This window comes from Tupaia chinensis, unplaced genomic scaffold, assembly GCF_000334495.1.
Source record: "Tupaia chinensis unplaced genomic scaffold, TupChi_1.0 Scaffold000146_1, whole genome shotgun sequence".
Lineage (NCBI taxonomy): Eukaryota > Metazoa > Chordata > Mammalia > Scandentia > Tupaiidae > Tupaia > Tupaia belangeri.
Window position 1 is genome coordinate 2,714,990 of NW_006159616.1, and position 18,372 is coordinate 2,733,361.

An 18,372-nucleotide genomic window follows, 5' to 3' on the forward strand; every position below is an offset into this window, starting at 1 on the left:
TCCAACTCTTCAGTGGTGGTGAGAAATGCTTCCCTTAAAAAACCCATGTGAGGACCAACAGTTAGTGTAATAGCTATGTAGCTGGACTCCCACGTAGTCGACCACGGTTCGCGTCCCGGACCCGGTGGCTTAAAACACACTGGGTGTGTGTGCGTGTGTGCCCAAGATCCCGAGAGGAGAATGGAGGAGAAGGGATTGTGGCGTGGCTATCCCCCCGGGGGGTGATTTCTCACTTTCTGTCTCTCTGTCTCTCTCTGTCTTTCTGGCAAGCATATGTGCCCGATAGCAAAAAAAAAAAAAAAAACTCTCCAAAAAAGAAAAAATCAAGAAAAACCCATGTGAGCATCACAGCTATGTGAGGTAGGGGCTGTTGCTACCCGCCTCTGCCCAGAGGACCCCAGTACAGCGCATAGAGCAGTGTCTGGCCTGCAGGAAGTGTTATGTGAAGGTACCTCCCGGGCTATAGTCGCGGGAAGCCTACTGCAAGCCAGGCCTCTGGGCTTTCAGGGGTAGCAGGAGCTCCAGGCCCCAGACCAGGCGGAAATCTACCCACCTTGAAATGCCCCACATGATACTTGAGGGTCCACTCTTTCAGAGGCTTCATGGCCCTTCTCTGCCCTTCCCCAGGGAACCTAGCCCTAGTGTAAAGCCTCTCAGGCACTAGCACTTCCCTCGAGAAAGTGGTGTCCCCTGTCATTTATGCAGCTGACATACAGTTACCCTGGAACTCCTGCCGCTGGGTGCCAGGCTCTGAACCCCATCCAGGAATACCGAGGTGGGCGAGATGGGTCTGTGTTTGCTGGGGGAGGTGATAGGGGCCAACTGGTCCTCACAGGTGCTGATGCACACACCCAGCCAGGCCCCAGAGGCAGATGGGAGGTGTCCTAGCTACCAAGTGGTAGAGGCTGCGATGTCAAAGCGGCTAGCACACCCAGCCCTCACCCAGTGTGGCAAGACCCCTGCAAGCCATCCCCAGAAGGTAGGCAGGGCTGCTTCAGCTAAACCCCACTTCCTGGGCTCTTCCCAGGGGCCCGTGAAACAGGTGGGACCAGGTAAGGATCGGCAGAGAGTGGCAAGGTGTGGGTTCCGCCTCTGACCCCTCTTGGGAAAAGTTCTCCTTTCCACTCCCACTCCCAGGTACACCCACCTCTGACAGGAAGAGAGGGGAGAGAGGGGCTGGGACTAAGCCCTACTCCTGAGCGGAAGGGCTTGCAGTGCCAAACGCCACCCTGCCCCACAGAGAGCACGAGGGAAGCGGTGCTCTGGCTGGCCTGGCTGTCTGACCTGCCCCACCTCACCTGCCTTAGACTGCCGTGGGGTCACAGGTGGATTAGGCCTCCCTGGGGACTTCATCCAGGACCCGTCTCAGCAGGCCCCCGGATCATGGTTCCAGAGACAGCTCTGTGTGGGGGGTGCTCTCCGTATCATCTCTTACCCTTCAAGTTGCAGAGAAGGAAACCGAGGCTCAGGGAGGTAGAGACTTTCTCAGGTCACAGCGAAAGCAGGAGGCTTGAATTCAAATCCAAATCTGGATAACTACAACTTCAAGGCACTTTGAGCTACTTGCTAATGATAACAATAACCAAAGGCGGGGTTGCTTTTTACTGTCAGCTTTTCTAGGCATTTTCTATGACAGCCCTGTGTTAGGGCTGGTCATCGTCTCCCGCCTTACAGATGCGGAAGCTGAGTCTTAGTGAGGGAGGGGACTTGTTCAGAGCTGCCCAGAACAGTGGGCTCTCAGACCCGCACAGCAGGGTCCACGGCCCTTACCTTAGGCCAAGCACTACGCCACTCAGCCTCAGATCTGCAGGAGCCAAAAGTGAAAGTTGAGGTTTCCTGTGACTACCCGAGGGGTGGGGGAGGGAGGTTACTGTTTAATGGGTGTAGAGTTTCAGATCTGTGAAATGAGAAGGTGTGGTAATTGGTTGCACAAAAATTTAAATATACTCAGTGCTATTGAACTGCACACTTAAAATGGTAAAGAAGGTGGGGCCAGCAGGTGGCATGGTGGTTAACGTGGCTGGATATCACATGGTCAACTTTGCAGTTCGAGTCCTGGACCTGGTGGCTTGAAAATCACACTGGGGGGACCAGCTGGACACTCTCACATGAGTGACCACTGTTCGAGTCCTGGATCTGGTGGCTTGCTTTCTCACTTTCCTTCTCTCTCTCTCTCTCTCTCTCTCTGTGTGTGTGTCTCTCTCTGGTCAAATTAAAATACATGAATGGATAAAAATTAATTAATTATTTTTAAAAATCACACCAGGCATGTGTGCTCAAAATTTCAACAAGACTGGGAACCAGCAGTTAGCGTAATGGCTATGTTGCTGGACTCCCACGTAGTCGACCACGGTTCGTGTCCTGGACCCAGTGGCTTAAAACTCATGCCGGGCGCGTGTGCGTGCGTGTCCAAGATCCCGAGAGGAGAATGGAGAAGGGATAAAAAAACATCCCCTCTGGGGGGTAATTTCTCGCTTTCTGTCTCTATGTCTCTCTCAGTCTGTCTGGCGAGCGCACACCCCCTATAGCGAAAACCCCTCCAAAAAAAAAAAAAAATTCAACAAGACTAAAGGAGAAAGGATTGTGATGTGGCCATACCCCCCACGGGGTTATTTCTCACTTTCTCTCTCTCTCTCTCTCTTTCTCTCTGTATCCTCAGTCTTTCAGGAGCACAAGTGCCTAAATTAAATAAAAAGAAAGAGGGGACTCACAGGTGGCATGATGGTCAAGGTGCTGGACTCCCACATGGTTGACTGTGGTTCGAGTCCCAGACCAGGCAGCCTACTTTCTCATTTTCCCTTTTTCTCCTTCTCTCTGGTCAGATTTAAAAAATAAAAATTAAATTAAATAAATAATTTTTTAAAAAGAAAGAAAGAAAAGAGAGGTCAAGAGGATAACCTTTATGTTATGTGATTTGTTAACCACAATTAAAATTAAGTCACTAAATGGCAGGATGAGCTCCCCGGTAGGTTCGAAGTTTGGGTGCCACTGTGACCACAGTGTGCAAAGTGGTGGGGTGTAGGAATGCCTCAGCAGAAACGGGCGGGGAGACTCTGAGGCTGAGGCTTTGAGCCGGGATCTCTGGATGTCCCAAGGCTGAGGGATAGGGGATGCCACTGACCTGTCCCTTATCTCCAGCCCTCCCCAGTGTCTCGCCAAGGCTGCTTCTGGGCTCAGGCCGGCTCCTTCTTGCTTGTGTCCAGTCCAGCTCAAAGCTACGACTTAGCCGCGTGGCCTTGGGTTGCACAGCTCTCTGAGCCTCAGTTTTTGTGTTTGCAGTTGGATTAATTCCTGGGTTAATTCATCTCAGGGACCCTAGTGAATGGCCTCCATTTAGGAAAATGCTTGTGAGAAATCAAGCAGCGTGGAGCGTGGCGTTGGAGGGAGCATGGCAGGGGAGACCGCGTGGGAGCTTGGTGGGAGCTTGGTGGGAGCTGACTGAGACGCTTCTAACTGTACAACCTCGGACAGTCACTTCGCTGGAATGGGGCCTTAGTCTCCCCACCTGTAGAAAGGGGTAGCTAATCCCTGCCCTGCTTTCCCAAGGGCTGACTAGGAGTACTTGAGGAGAGATGGCTGTACAATCGGGCCTAAAGGCTAAAGCAGTCGCGCTGGCTGTTTCTCATCAGTTCGCCGTTTATGGCTTGAGCATTTCAGCAGGGACGGTAGACCCCTGCCCCCTCCAACTTACCCCTCACTACAAGGGACTTAATGCTTCATGAAAAAGAGGTAAGAAAAGAAACAGCTGTCTTGGGGCCAGCAGGTGGCATGGTGGTTAAGGTGCTAAACCCCCACATGGGTGACTACAGTTCAAGTCCTGGACCCAGAGGCTTGCTTTTTCACTTCTCTTTCTCTCTCTCTTGTGAGCACATGTGTCCTATAGCAAATATGGAAAATAGTAATAATAATAAAATTAAATAAATCTCTCTTTTTGAGAGAGAGATATTTTTGCTATAGGGCGCACGTACTCGTCAAAGAGAGACAGAGAAAGAAAATTAGAAGCGCCCCCCCCCCCCCCCAGGCGAGAATTAACCGGCGAGATTGATCATGCTGCAATTTCTTCTCCATTCTCCTCTCAGGATTTTGGGCAGGCACATACAAGTGCCCAGTGTGAGTTTTTTGGGTTTTTTTGGGGGGGGAGTGGTTTCTCTTTCTTGCGAGAGAGATTTTTGCTATAGGGTGCATGCACTTGCCAAAGAGACAGAAAACAAGAAATCACCCCCCAGGGGGATGGCCATGCCGCAGTCCCTTCTCCTCCATTCTCTTCTTGGGATCTTAGGCATGCGCGCACACATACCCAGTGTGATTTTCAAGCTGCTGGGTCTGCGACTAGAACCGCGATCAACTACATGGGAGTCCAGCAACAGAACCATTATGCCATCTGCAGACCCCTCAGATAAATAATTCTTAAGAAAGAAGAGGAAGAAAGACAGAGTCTCAGGGCGGAAGAGGCTGGCTGCTCAGTACCTTCCTAGAGTCGCTCTCAGGCCCCAGGTAAATGCTGCGTGAGCTGCTCAGGTCCACCTGACCCTCGCTCCTCTCGAAGATTCTTCTCATCATTCTGTAGCTCTTCCAGGGACTTCATGACTTGCAGGCAGTGCGTGTGGCATCTTGGAGGGAAGATACTAGAGCAGACTTTCTGGTTCCAATCCCAGCTCAGCCTCTTACTCCCTGGGTGGTCTCTTTGGGCAAGGAATTGACCTCGCTATGCCCCAGTTTTTTATCTGCCTCGTACGGTTATTACCAGCGTCGTGGGGGGTAGGGCCTGGCATGCAGCAAATGCTCACTGCTGTTACTGCTGCTCAGGGCGTTGCAGCTGAGTCCTTGGAAGGCAGGTCCATGGTTGATTCGTCTTTCGATTCCAAAGACGTCACATCACCAGGGTGCAGAGGAGCTGCCCCGAGAGCACTGGGTGGTCAGGGGGTCAATGAATGCGTGAGCAAATCAGTGCATCCAGAGACTCTCCTGAGACCACCGTGAGCAATCTGTCCACCATTTGGCCATCACGGCCTCCACAGAGCCAGAGGTTAGAGTCCCCGTCGTCCTGACTCCTTGTGTGGTCGGCCTTGGCCAGATGCAGGTGCAGACCATGTGTCCAGCTGCGAGCCTCACAGCTGAGGAAGGGCGGGCAGGGGACGGGAGAAAGAGGAGGAGGCGGAGGCGGAGGTCGAAATGGACCCCTGGCTGGGAAGCCCAAAGGCACGGGGGTAACTACACTAGGACAAGACTTCGATTTCCCCATTCCTCTTTCTTGCCTAGAAATTGTTCTTTAAGACAAAATTTACATACAACCAGATATACGGTCCTCATTAAGTATCTAGTTCAATGAGCTTGGCAGACGAAGTCACCCATGTAACTCCATCCCCAAGAGCAGGAACATTTCCATCCCCGATTATCCAGCGTCCCCCCAGCGGAAAGTTCCCTCTGCCTCTTTCCTGTTAGTGCTCCCAGCCCCAGGGGGCCGAGGGGCAGATGGGATTGCACACTGCGTGCCTGGCTTCTGCTCAGCACAGGTCTGGAATGCGTCATGTCTGAGCGACTTTGTCTTCCTTCTTACTGCCACATGGGGTGTGACTGTGCGAAAACGCCACATTTGGTTTCTCCACGCATCTGCTGATGGCATTTGGGTAGTTTCAGCCGAGAGCTGATGGGAATCGGGCTGCCCTGAGCACGGTGGGTGCTGCCACCTGATCCCCTGTTCTTCAAGGTTAAGGGGACATGAGCTTCGTCTGCAGCAGGAAGGCTGTGAGCAGGGCTGCCATGTGGTCACACACACTGTCCTTCGAGGATGCCTGGGCAGGGCAGTGAGGGGCTGGAGGTAGCACAACTGACCCGTGGGGGCCCCCTCCAGGGGCCGTAGCCTTCGGACACTTGCACCCAGTTTGCACAGAGGCATGCTGTGGACCCGTGGGCCGTGGGTGAGACTGTGGAGGAGCCGACATGGGAAACCCTGGCTGTGGCTGTAGCTGCTCTTTCTCAGAGACTTTAAATGGGGCTGGATCTGGCCGTCTGGGAAGCCTTCCTGGTGGACAAGCTGATCTCCAAGGTCTTGGCCACCAGAATTCTTGGTCTCCTGCGGGAGACAGGACGGGCAGGGGCAGGAAGGAGCGTGGGACATGGAGCATGGAGCATGGAGCCAGGCATGTCTGGGTTCCTGTCCCACCCACAGCCCTCGCTGTCTGTGGTACCCTAGACGGGTGACTGCGCCCTGCTGAGCTGCTGTCCAGTGACCTGTAAGCCATCAGTCACGTTGATGGCTCAGCAGGAGACCGAGCCCAGAGCCTGGCACTCAGGAAATGATAGTGGTGATGAGAGGGATCTGCTGCCTCTTGGTCCAGTGCCTGAAGTAACTTCCATAGCATGGAAAGGTCCCCCTGCAGTTCTGGAAGGAAGTTCAACCCCCGGACGACATAGGAAGGGGTGGAAGGAGGACAGAGGCCGAATGATCTCTCTCATTGTGTTTTCCAGACCTGTCTTCCCCGCTGGAAGTTTTGCGTGAGTGACACAGAAAACAACCTGGGCTTTGCCCTGGGCCCCATGTTTGTCAAAGCGACCTTCGCCGAGGACAGCAAGAACATAGTAAGTGTCCCCCACAAGAACACAGGCTGTGATGTCATGCCATTTGCCTGCCGGGGGTCCCTCGTGGACTTGACAGCTGTGCTCAGCTCTGCTGGGAGCCTTTCGGGCTGCAGGCCAGAGGGCCCAGGACGCCCGCCTTAACTCAGAGGTCCTGTCTTTTCCAGGCTTTGGAGGGTGTGAATTGCTCGTAACAACCACCGTTACTAAACCAGAGGTCCGTTATCTGTGCTCTGTCGTCCGCCCCTCCTGGACTCAGTTATGTCAGCCACCTGCAAGGGGTGTGACGGACCCGGCAAAATGATGTTGGCAGAGCCACCCCCACTCTGTTCCAAAGGGTGACTTTTTCTCAGTTTGCAAGTGACAGGTTTGTTCTAGAAAGGCAGAGGAGCATACGGTAGACACAGCCAGGCCTGGGCTCAGCTCCTGGCTTCATCACTTCCTGCTTGGCTGACTTGGGACAGTATTTTCACCTCATCTGTAGTATGGAAGTGGGAGCTTAAATGAGATACTACACATATAGGACCAGCAGGTGGCATGGTAGTTAAGGCGCTGGACACTCCCAGTGGACAAGCTGATCTCCAAGGTCTTGGCCACCAGAATTCTTGGTCTCCTGCGGGAGACAGGACGGGCAGGGGCAGGAAGGAGCGTGGGACATGGAGCATGGAGCATGGAGCCAGGCATGTCTGGGTTCCTGTCCCACCCACAGCCCTCGCTGTCTGTGGTACCCTAGACGGGTGACTGCGCCCTGCTGAGCTGCTGTCCAGTGACCTGTAAGCCATCAGTCACGTTGATGGCTCAGCAGGAGACCGAGCCCAGAGCCTGGCACTCAGGAAATGATAGTGGTGATGAGAGGGATCTGCTGCCTCTTGGTCCAGTGCCTGAAGTAACTTCCATAGCATGGAAAGGTCCCCCTGCAGTTCTGGAAGGAAGTTCAACCCCCGGACGACATAGGAAGGGGTGGAAGGAGGACAGAGGCCGAATGATCTCTCTCATTGTGTTTTCCAGACCTGTCTTCCCCGCTGGAAGTTTTGCGTGAGTGACACAGAAAACAACCTGGGCTTTGCCCTGGGCCCCATGTTTGTCAAAGCGACCTTCGCCGAGGACAGCAAGAACATAGTAAGTGTCCCCCACAAGAACACAGGCTGTGATGTCATGCCATTTGCCTGCCGGGGGTCCCTCGTGGACTTGACAGCTGTGCTCAGCTCTGCTGGGAGCCTTTCGGGCTGCAGGCCAGAGGGCCCAGGACGCCCGCCTTAACTCAGAGGTCCTGTCTTTTCCAGGCTTTGGAGGGTGTGAATTGCTCGTAACAACCACCGTTACTAAACCAGAGGTCCGTTATCTGTGCTCTGTCGTCCGCCCCTCCTGGACTCAGTTATGTCAGCCACCTGCAAGGGGTGTGACGGACCCGGCAAAATGATGTTGGCAGAGCCACCCCCACTCTGTTCCAAAGGGTGACTTTTTCTCAGTTTGCAAGTGACAGGTTTGTTCTAGAAAGGCAGAGGAGCATACGGTAGACACAGCCAGGCCTGGGCTCAGCTCCTGGCTTCATCACTTCCTGCTTGGCTGACTTGGGACAGTATTTTCACCTCATCTGTAGTATGGAAGTGGGAGCTTAAATGAGATACTACACATATAGGACCAGCAGGTGGCATGGTAGTTAAGGCGCTGGACACTCCCACATGGCCGACCAGGGTTCGAGTCCTGAATCTGGTAGCTTGCTTTCTCGCTTCCTCTCTCTCTCTCACTCTCAATGTCTGTCTCTCTCTGGTCAAATTAAAAAATAAATGAATGAATAAATAAAATAAAATAATTATTTTTAAAAAAAGATACTACACATAGAGTGTGGCACAAGACCAGGATTTAATAAACGGTAGCTATTCCATTACTGTCAGGCTTCGTTACACGGCTATCCTCTGCAATCGAAGGCCAGCAAACAGCCCAGAGCTGTTACCTGACTTGCCTGGGAACAGCTGAGTCAGTCTGAGTCAAGGGCTCTTGGCCGTAGTGCCTCTGCTCTTGCAGCTACTCGGGTCTGCCTTCCCCTTCTCTAAAATCTTCCACCTCTGCCAGCCTCTAGATCTGCCCGTGACATTGTGCCCTTGAAAGCAGCCGTTCACCTTCCACCTGCGTTTCTCAAACTGCTTCTCAGAACTCAAGTTCTCTTGATTTTAAAGCCCAGCCCATCAAGAAGTCATTCTGTGCGGGAGGTCCGGGTTTAATGGTCCAGTCCATCCTGGAAGTTGGACACAGCGGCACACGCCTGTTGCTCTGCAGGAGGCAGGAGGATCACAAACGTGTGGCCAGTGTGGACAACATACTAAGACCCTGTTTGAAAGAGGTGGACATGGTGGTGCACACCCGTGATTCCAGCCATGAGGGAGACTGAGGCAGGAGTCATGTGACGTAGCAAAACCCTCTCTTTAAGGGAAAAAGCCCAAAGGTGGTGTGGTGGTTAGGACGGCTGAATTCCACGTGGCTGACAGTGTGGTTTGTGTTCCAGACATGGCAACTTGAGAAACATGTCGGGTGCAGGTGCAGGTGTGTCGGAAGTCCTCAGGGGAGCATGGAGCAGCAAGGACTGCAGCATGGTCCTCCCCCAGGGGGGCTGATTTCTCGCTTTCCCTCTCTCTGTCTGTCTGCGGCTCTGAAAAGTCCTGCAGCAAAGAGACTTTTACTTTTGCTTTGGAGAGGAAAGAGACGAGCATTTGTTGACATGGTCTCACTGTTGCAACCCTTTGCCCAGCCTCCCAGTTAGCTGGGATCACAGTTCAAGTCCCATGCCCAGTGTGTAGCGGGTCCAGGATCCAACCAGGGTCTCCCTCGTTGCAGTGGTTCCTGGCTCATACCAGCGCCGCCAAGCTGCAAGGCCAACTTTCCAGAAGCACGTCCTGAGCTCGCTTGACCGTGGAGCCGTGTGTGTGCAAGGCCTGTCTTGTCTTGCAGGATGCTCACGTTAGGAATGTGGTTTGGAAAACACAGCTGTGACTCAGCGCAGCACTGAGGAGCCTGACCCTCGAGCCAAACTGAGTGTAGTCTCTTGCCCAGTGTCATCCTTCTGCATGGGGTGCTCCTCGCATTCAGGCGAGGCCGGTGTCCAGACTTCACTGATGCAGCGTTTGTCTCCCCAGGCCACTGAGATCATTCTGGAAATCAAGAAGGCATTTGAGGAAAGCCTGAGCACTCTGAAGTGGATGGATGAAGACACCCGGAAATCGGCCAAGGAAAAGGTGAGGCTGTCCAGGTGCTGGGAGGGGGTCTGTGAGGCAGCAGCCATAGGTGGAGGAGTGTGGGTTGAGGGAGACCAGTCGTATCCCGTGAGCACCACAGAACACTCTCCTGCCTTCGTGGGGAGCAGTCTACCAGGAGAAGGGACAGTCTTAGGGGACATCACACATGATGGTGTGAAAGCTTATAAAACAAAGGTCCTGGGGCTAGCAGGTACCCTACTGGTTAGGGCGCTGGGCTCCCACATGGCTTAGCATGATTTGAGTCCCAGATCTGGAGGCTTGAAACTCACACCAGGTGCATGTGCATATGTGCCTAGAATCCCAGGGTGAGAATGGAGGAGAAAGAATTGCAGTATGGGCATCCATGCTGGGGCTTGACTGCTCCCTTTCCCTCTCCTTGTCTCTCTGGCGAGCACGCACACCCTATGGTAAAAACCTTTAAAAAATAATAATTAAAATAAAACAAAGCTCACAGCGTGTGCGAGGGAAGGTCCACGGGCTGTTGCATGTCTGCTGGGAATGAGGGACCTGGTGCCGTCCAGTAAGGTAGGGGTCAGGGATGACTTCCCTTGGGGAAGTGACACTTAAGCAGAAACCCAAAGAAATGTAGATCTTTTTTTTTTTTTTTGGAGAGGTTTTCGCTATAGGGCGCGTGCGCTCGCCAGACAGACAGAGAGACAGAAAGCGAGAAATCACCCTCCAGGGGGGATGGTCACGCCGCAATCCCTTCTCCTCCATTCTCCTCTCGGGATCTTGGGCATGCACGCACACGTGCCCGGCGTGAGTTTTAAGCCGCCGGGTCTGGGACGCGAACCGCGGTCGACTACATGGGAGTCCAGCGACATAGTCATTATGCTAACTGCTGGTTCCCAAGAAATGTAGATCTTAAAGGGGGACTCCTTCCAGAAAAAGATGTGAATGCCCTGAAACCAGAGGGGCCTCACCTTGCCTCCCCTTGGCCCAGTCCCTGAGCCTAGCTACCCTTGCCGGACACTCACTTCCTCTGTGTCTCTCCTGTCCAGGCGGATGCCATCTACAACATGATAGGTTACCCCAACTTCATCATGGACCCCAAGGAGCTGGACAAAGTTTTCAACGACGTAAGTGGCTTCCACCTGCTCCTCTGTACTCCCCAGTACTGCATGGGAAAGGGCTGAGGCGGGGCTGGGTCCACATGAGACTACGAGGTGCTGGAGGCCCAGCCTAGGTGGCGCAGAGTGTTAGACCGCAGTGCTGGAAGCCATGTGGCGATGGTGGGTTAGGATACCTGAGTTGGCTTGAAAACTACCAGACATGCACACGCCTAAGATCTTGAAGATCTGGAAGGCTGGGGAAAGGGGATCAGCATGTGATGAGAATCTGTCCAAACTACTTTTTCTCTCTCTGTTTTTCATATCACATGTACACACTCTTATCATTACTAGAAAGAGAGAGAGAGAGAGAGAGAGAGAGAGAGAGAGAGAGAGAGAAAGAAAGAAAGAAAGAAAGAAAGAAAGAAAGAAAGAAAGAAAGAAAGAAAGAAAGAAAGATAGAAAGTGGAGCTCCCTCATACTGCCTGCTCCTTCTCCATTCCTGCATCCAGAGTCACCTCCTGTCCCCAGAGCCCTCTCCCACCTCCTTCCCCCCTCCGAGAACCCTGGACTTCTGATTTTTACCTTAAAATGCCGATGAGAAGAGGAAGCCTACATCCCCAGCAGTCTTTTCAGTTTAATTCAGGCAGCAAGGGTAGGTGATAGGCCCCTGCTGGTTAGAACTTACGGCAAATCACCACTTGAAGTGGACTGTGCTTCTCCCCAGATACGGTTCTCTATCTTCTTGTGATTGGGATTTGTGAATCAGGCATTTTTGAAATAATAGTAACTTCCCTTCATGGTAATACTGAGACTCATCCTACAGCCTTTTGGTTGAAAACAACTTACGATGCTCCAGGATGTTAGGTACTAGGTCCAGAGTCCCTAGAAGCTGTCCAGGGAGAGGCCACAGGGTCTATATCCTGCTCCTGAGGGCCCAGCCGTTTATCCAAGTCTCGGCATAAAGCCAGGAAGCTCTGGAATGGATCTAAGTACGAACTTCACACCTGTCAAAAGGCCAGGCTGGGTGATGAGTGTGTGCAGTGAGAACTGTCCCTGGGCATTCTAGAGATGAATTCCAGGCCCAGCCCTGGTGGGATGAGCAGGAGAGTGCATCTGTGAGTGGCTGAGGCAGCACGAGAGGCTTAGGTTCAGTTCTGGGCCCAACCTACACAGGCTGGGTACAGTGGTGCAAGGCTGTAGACCTGGCCAACTAGGGGCAGGAAGGATCACCCTGTCAAAAATGCATGCCAATTCCCTCACTAAAAAACAAAAGTAGAGGGACCAGCAGATGGCACAGTGGTTACATCACCGGATTCCCACGTGGCTGACCACGGCTCGAGTCCCAGACTCGGCATCTTGAAACTCACATCAGGCACATGTGCATGCATGCCCCAAATCCTGAGGGGAGAATGGAAGAGAAGGGATTGCAGTGTGCCCATCCTCCCTGGGGGATGATTTTTCACTTTCTGTCTCTCTAGTGAGCATACGTGCCCTATAGCAAAAATCTCTCTTAAAAAATAAAAAAAAGAGGGCTAACAGGTGGCATGGTGGCTAGGCACCGGGTCCATATGATTGACTCTGTGGTTTAAGTCCTGGGCCCAGCAGCTTGAGAAACATGCCGGGTATTTATGTGTGTGCATGTCCAAAATCCTTAGGGGAGAGTGGAGGAGAAGGGATTTCGGCATGGCCCTTCCTCCAGGGGGTGATTTCTCACTTTCCTTCTCTGTCTCTCAGCAAGTGCACACACCCAATGGCAAAAATCTAACAAGACGAAACATAAACAAAAATAAAACAGAGACCATCCCAGGTTGATTTCTTAGAGTTCTGCAGTCCAGGGTGGTAGCCATTAGCCACAGGTAGCCAGCTGATGAAAACTTAAAGTTTTAAAAATGTAAGTTTACTTATTTATTCCACGAGTCAGAGACAGCACCCCCAGCAGACCTCTGAGGCTGCCATCCAGCCACGGCCCCGCCCGCCCAGGATCTTGCTCCCGTGCCCAGCTCACGCAGTAAGGCTTCTGGAGGTGAACTCAGACCCCTCCTGAGCGTCATCCTCACAAAGCACCATGTTACCACTGGGCCACTATCTGGCCACATAGATTGAAAGGTAAAGTCACCACATTCAAAATGCTCACTAGTCACCTGTGGCTGGTGTCCACCACGTGGGACAGCACAGACACGGGACCTGTCCACCATCCCAGAAGGTTCTATCCGACAGTGTTGGGAATAGTTCTGTTTTCTTCATTTAATTTAATTTTAATTTAGTTTGCTATAGAACGCATGTGCTCACTGGAGAGAGAGAGAAGGAGAGCAGGAGAGAGGGAGAATGAGAACTCCCCAGAGGGGATGGCCACTCTGTAATCCCTTCTCCTCCATTTTCCTCTCAAGACATGTGCCCGAGTGTCTTTCAAGCCACCACGTCCAGAACTCAAACTGTGGAGTTGGCCATGTGGGATCCAGCCACCTTCACCACCACGGCACTGGCTGGCCCAGTGCTGGGAATATTTATTGCCTGAGGCCCAACCAGTGCTGCAGGGGCATCCTACACCGTATTACCCCTGGGCACCCCTAGTGAAGCTCTTAGTGTGTCCTTGAAGGGGAGAGCCGGTGCAGGCCACAGCAAGGTGGAGGCCGGGGAAGGAGCCCACAACTGCAGCCCTGCGTCCTCTGTTCCAGTCTCTGGCCTGCAGACCAACCCCTTAACCTCGACGGCTTTCCTTTCCCTCTGTTGTAGAGGGTGCCTCCCTGCCTGGCATGCTCTGACCCTCTGCTTTCTCCTTCCAGTACACCGCAGTTCCAGACCTCTACTTTGAGAACGCCATGCGGTTTTTCAACTTCTCGTGGAGGGTCACTGCCGACCAGCTCAGGAAAGCCCCCAACAGAGATCAGTGAGTCCCCTGGGCCCCGCCAGGAAGGTTCTGGCTCCCCTGCACTTGGCTGTGCTCTGGGCCGAACCACGTGCCAGATATGGTGTCATGAGAGCCCTCTGAGATGACAGCGCTGATGTTACCCCACTTTTCAGAGAAGAAACCCAGGGCCAACGAAGTGTGGCCTTGCTGGGAGCCCCCAGCACCAGAGTGAGCCCGGCTGCTGGAGCCGAGCCTACCTGACACCAAATCCTAGCTCTGTGGCTTTAGCGCTGGGAGTCTTCATTATCTGCAGAACAGGTTGGGAGGACCGGGCTTCTGAATCACTGTGAAGATCAAACAGGAGCTTTGGGAGTGCATCAGGATGGAGGATGCCCTGGCAAGAGCCCGCTTTCCATCATGCTTAGTATCAGAAAGGGTGGTTTCTCAGGGACGGGTCTCCCACAGAGGCCTTGGGAAAGTTCTGGGTGGACCCCACACACGCAGTTATGGTTCCCAAACATCCCTGCCCAGAACCTCCTGGGGAACTTTTTTAAAAATAGAGACTCAGGGCCAGCAAGTGGCATGGTGGTTAAGGGCACTAGACTCCATGGTTCAAGTCCTAGACCTGGGGGCTAGCTTTCTCACTGTGTCTCTCTCTCTCTCATTCTCTCTGTTCCTCTTTGATCAAATTAAAAATAAATAAATAAAGTTAAATAAAAAATAATAATTCTTAAAAAAACAAAATAGAGCCTCCTGGTCTCTAGACCTTCTGAAATCAGAATAATCTGGAATGAGACCTGATACCTTTTGGAGAGGTTTTTTTTTTTTTTTTGCTTTAGGGCGCGTGTGTTCGCCAGACAGAGAGAGACAAAGAGACAGAAAGCAAGAAATCACCCGCCAGGGAGGATTGCCACGCCGCAATCCCTTCTTCTCCATTCTCCTCTCGGGATCTTGGGCACACACGCACACGCGCCCGGCGTGAGTTCTAAGCCACCGGGTCCGGGACGTGAACCGCGGTCGACTACATGGGAGTCCAGCGACACAGCCATTACACTAACTGCTGGTTCCCGAGACCTGATACCTTTTTAAAAACAGTCTCTTCGGAGAAGTCAGACGTAGTTGGCCCAGTACTAATCCTCAAACTAGTACTGCTTTCCTAAGCCCTCTTGATCATCCCTAACATTTGGCTGGATCAATCTTAAGGAAAGATGAGAGCAACTTTTCTTGGTCTCTGGTGCCCCCTCATGGACAACAGAGACTTTAGATAGAAGACCCATTGGACTTCAGTGTAGCTGTGGAGACTTCACAGACAAGGGAGCAGCTGTTTCCTCCCAGTTTCTCATCTTCACCAGGATATCCCCTAAGCATACACGAAGATAACATTTTACCTTCAGAATATGACATAGGCACATTTGCAAAATCTCAATTTAGCTTAATGTTTTTTACTTAAATGTCATTTCCCACCCATTAATGTATTCATGATTATTTGTATATACTAATATAGAACAGTATGATGTTCTGAATGTCCCAGTATCAAGACAAGCAGGTGGCTTGCTGGTTAAGGCACTGGACTCCCACATAGCTGACCATGGTTCGAGTCCTGGACCTGGCAGCCAGCTTTCTCCCTTTCTCCCTTTCTCCCTCTCTCTCTCTCTCTCTCTCTGGTGAGAACACATGCCCTGTAGCAAATTTAATATAATAGTAATAAATTTAATTGAATAATTTTTAAAATAAATAAATAGATGTCCCAGTATCTTTCCATAGCGTTGGGCACCCCCAGTACATCTTCGTGGGGCTCACTCAGATGAGACAGAGTGCCTGTCTAGGCTCTTAGGGAAAATGTCCATCTCCCTCTAATCACTGGCCTTTCCCCGCCACGCCATAAAATGTATCTTAGAGGCAAATATTTATTACTATATACGGTTCATCTTCAACTTTTGATCTCAGGACCCTTCTATCCTCTTAAAACGTATAGGACCCTAAAAAGCTTTTTTTAATGTGAATTATATTAAAAATGTTTTAAATATTTATAAAAATGTTTATGAAAATTTTCTATTTTCAAGAGCATTACTGGGGTTCAGGTGGCAATGTGGTTAAGGTGCTGGATCTCATAGGGCCAACTGAGCAGTTCAAGTCCCAGACCTGGTGGGTTGAAAATCATGCTGGGTACTTCTGTATGTGTGCCCAAAATCCCAAGAAGAGACTGGAGAAGAAGGATTGTGGCATGACCATCCCCTGTGGGGTGTGATTTCTCACACTCTCTCTCTTTGGTGAGCACATGCACTCAAAAATTAAAGAATGAGAAGAGGGGTATTGTCTTACTTTTTGCAGATCTCTCTAACGTCTGACTTAATAGGAGATGGCTGGATTCCCATATCAGCTTTTGTATTCTATCTGTTGGATTATGGGAAGAAGAACCTCAAAAAAGTTTATGAAGAAAACATATAAAAAATTATACATGGATTTCAAAATTTGTTTGCACCCAAATAAATTCATACTTTAATTCTGTTTCTACAGATGTTGCAAAGTCCTCTGATATGTCACTTTGAAATATGACGTATATGGACTCCCACATGGTCGACCATGGTTCAAGTCCCAGACCTGGTAGCTTGTTTTCTCACTTTTCCTTTCTCTACCTCTCTCTGTTTCTTTTTGGTGAAATTAGATAATAATTCTAAAAAAAAAAGGAAGAAGAAGAAAAAACATATATTCCTTTTGACCAAAACTGCCATCTTCCAGTAATTCACCAAAATGACCACACAGAGAAAGAGTCAAAGAACCTGAAATATGTCCTCTAGGCCTTTTAGAGAACATGGAGTGGTTCCTTCGGCAACACACATGCGAATCTACAAGAAAGGTGATAGTGTAGACATTAAGGAAATGGGTACTGTTCAGAAGGAATGCCCCATAAATGTGACCATGGCCAAGCTGGAAGAGTCTGCAGTGTCACCCAGCGTGCTGTTGGCATTGTCATGAACAAGTTAAGGGTAAGATTCTCGCCAAGGGAGTTAATGTGCGTATTGAGCATATTAAGCATTCTGAGAGCAGAGATAGCTTCCTAAAACGTGTGAAGGAAAATGACCAGAAAAAGAAGGAAGCCAAAGAGAGAGGGACCTGGGTTCAGCTGAAGTGCCAACCTGCTCCACTCACAGTGAGAACCCATGGAAAGGAGCCTGAAAGTTCTGGAACCTATTCCTGATAAATTTATTGAACGATGGGTGTTAAAAATAAGTTTATTTATAACCTGGGACCAGCAGATGGCGTAATGGTTATGCCACCGGACTCCCACGTAGTCAACCACAGTTCGAGTCCGAACCTAGTGACTTAAAACTCACGCCAGGCATGTGTGCGTGTGTGCCCAAAATCCCAAGAGGAGAATGAAAAAGAAGGGATTGAGGTGTGACCATCCCCAGGGGGGAGCGACTTCTCATTTTCTGTCTCTGTCTCTCCTGTGAGCACCCACACCCGATAGCAAAAGCCTCTCTAAAACAAACAAGCAAACAAACAAACAAAAAACACTAAGCTATGGTCTATTTAAAAAAAGAAAAAGAAAGAAAGAAAAGAAATACATAAAGCAATTCCAGTGTTCCACAAGTATTTAGGTGAAAAAGAGAAAGAGGATTTAGTAGTCTTTTCAGATACTTGTATATATCCATCTGCTATGTCATGAGAACTCAACACAAAGGTGGTCATGTCTTTTTTTAAATAATTATTGATTTAATTTAATTTATTATTATTATTCCTTCATTTGACCAGAGAGGGAAAGGAAGAAAGCAAGCTGCCAGGTCCAGGACTCACACCGCAGTCAGCCATGTGGGAGTCTGTGCCTTAACCACCACGCCACCTGCCGGCCCCTAGGTGGTAACTTCTTAAAGTTACAGTGTGTTATCTGAAACTATATCCGCCACTCAGATTCTGTTCCACTGAAATCTGTTGGTCTGTCCTGCACTTTGAACAGATCTTTTACTCAAGCGTCATTTTGTAATATCATGCATTAGTCACTTAGAAGCATGACTCACGGGGCTTTACACATCTTCCACATAGTGAACTTCATTGTGCGCTATCAAGAGAACCCGCATTTGTTACTGTCGCCGTGAGCTCATGCGGAAAGTCTTCCGGAGTCAGAAAGCTATCAAATGTGTGACTGCTGTAAAACGTTCGAAGTTCAAATTTTGCTTGGAACTCTAAATTTGTTTTTGAAACCTCTTAGTTTTATTACTGGTGACAAATGTCATTTGTTCATGTATTCATTTTCAAGAAAATGTCTGCTAAATATATAAGGCTCTTAGGTTCCATGTTTTGCCAAATACCGCAGTTTATCAGTTGTGTGAGTGTCTTGCTGTGCGTGTGTGCTGGAGCAGGAACCAGGGACTGTTAGAACTTACTTCAATCCGTGCACGGGCTCCAGCAGGTTTTGCTCACCATTGCTTTTGCACCATCTCTGCAAATGTCAACACAGTAAAAAAAGCAAATAACATCTTTTTCTTTTTTTCTTTTCTCTCTTTTTTTTTTTGGAGAGGTTTTTGCTATAGGGCGCATGCACTCGCCAGAGAGAGACAGAGACGGAAAGCGAGAAATCACCCCCCAGAGGGGATGGCCATGCCGCAATCCCTTCTCCATTTTCCTCTCAGGATCTTGGACTCGC

The 18,372-nt window shown here is 50.5% G+C and overlaps 1 protein-coding gene across 3 annotated transcripts in view; it reads left to right on the top strand.

Annotated features, from left to right (window-relative positions):
* ECE1 (endothelin converting enzyme 1) overlaps positions 1 to 18,372 on the top strand; it is an 80,222-nt gene that overhangs the window by 53,592 nt on the left and 8,258 nt on the right. For all 3 annotated transcript variants that reach the window (XM_027770587.1, XM_014586530.2, XM_006145180.3), the window contains 4 exons: positions 6,469 to 6,579; positions 9,708 to 9,806; positions 10,829 to 10,906; positions 13,663 to 13,766. In XM_027770587.1, coding sequence (XP_027626388.1) covers positions 6,469 to 6,579; positions 9,708 to 9,806; positions 10,829 to 10,906; positions 13,663 to 13,766 — 392 coding nt within the window. The remainder of the gene's footprint in view (positions 1 to 6,468; positions 6,580 to 9,707; positions 9,807 to 10,828; positions 10,907 to 13,662; positions 13,767 to 18,372) is intronic.